At 28.3% G+C, this 1,388-nt stretch overlaps 1 protein-coding gene across 1 annotated transcript in view; it reads left to right on the forward strand.

The window, feature by feature from the left end:
* Window positions 1–1,388, forward strand: part of LOC111085863 (Down syndrome cell adhesion molecule homolog) — a 113,827-nt gene that overhangs the window by 86,465 nt on the left and 25,974 nt on the right. The window contains exon 11 of the mRNA XM_022386408.1: window positions 146–216. Coding sequence (XP_022242116.1) covers window positions 146–216 — 71 coding nt within the window. The remainder of the gene's footprint in view (window positions 1–145; window positions 217–1,388) is intronic.

Genomic DNA, 1,388 nt, shown 5'->3' on the forward strand with positions numbered 1-1,388 from the left:
TTGATGAATGATTTGGTTATGAGCGTTCTTTTTATTTATTCGTACTTGCAGATACCTTTAAAAATGACAGTAAGATATAATGGAGTTTTGTTGTTGTGTATATAAAATGATATCTGTTCATAACAAACCACTTTCAATATTGCAGTTCCAAGTGCTCCACCACTAGATGTCTCTGCGCAAGCTACTGGCCCTAACTCCATTAAAATGATGTGGAAGGTAAAGTGAATTCTTACTTTGACTAGCACCAACAAAATATAAATCACGCACGTATAAGATAGTTAAATCCTACAAATATTTATGAGATTGTTTTAAGTATTTTATTTTCTGTTATTGGTTGATACGTGAGAAGTCTTTGAACCGATATTTATCACGTATATGAAGGTTGATCATTATATAATAGAAACTGGCATGATGGAATTTTGTAACGTATTTATGAAAGGAAGGAATGCTAGTAGTAAGTGAAGGAATTTCTAAGATCTTGAAAAAAATTCTCGAACTGTTTCAGAAATATTTATATCATTGGGATCATTGGAACTTTTTGTGTTAAAATACTAAAAATGAATTCTGTATCAGATATTCTGGAATTTTCTTTGTTTAATTCAGAAGGATGTATTATGATGTGTGTATATATATATATATATATATGTGTGTATATATAATGCTAAAATATGCACTACCGGCACTTATGTTTAAATTTTTTAAAATTATAATAAGTAATTAAAAACAACGTTTTATATTTACACAATAAAAGTTTTATTGAAGCCGTACGACTTCCACTTTAAAATATCGCAAAAAACTAATACAACGTTGTTATGTGACCTTTATATGGATAGTTTTGAAAATGAAGCTTTAAATAACGCTAAATTTAAGCCAGAAGTTTTGATAAGATATGTAGATTACACACTCGTGGTGTGGCGACATGGCAACAGCAAACTACAGTAATTTTTTAGTTATTTAAATAGTAAAGAACCAGCAATTCAATTCACGTGTGAAATTGAAGATAATAATAGCATTAATTTCTTAGACGTATTAGTTATGAAGGAAGAAGGTAAGTTAGAAACATCGGTTTATAGAAAACCTTTGGCTGTTATTATACCGCTCATAAAGAATCATGTCATATAAAAACCCAAAAAATATCAGCATTCCATACATATGTTTATAGAGCTTTAAAATTATGTTCAAGAAAGATTTAAATAACGAATTGTTATTAATTACGTATCTAGCTATTGATAGAGGATTTGATCCAAATATAGCAGACAAAGCATTTGAGAAGTTTAACAAAAATGCAAATTCAGTTAAAAATACCACATTAAAATCTACTTATGAAAAAAAACAAAAAAGAAACTCTAAGTTTACCTTACGTTCCAGGTTTAACAAGTTAATTATAT

Source organism: Limulus polyphemus, unplaced genomic scaffold (genome assembly GCF_000517525.1).
Source record: "Limulus polyphemus unplaced genomic scaffold, Limulus_polyphemus-2.1.2 Scaffold669, whole genome shotgun sequence".
NCBI classification, from domain to species: Eukaryota; Metazoa; Arthropoda; class Merostomata; order Xiphosura; family Limulidae; genus Limulus; species Limulus polyphemus.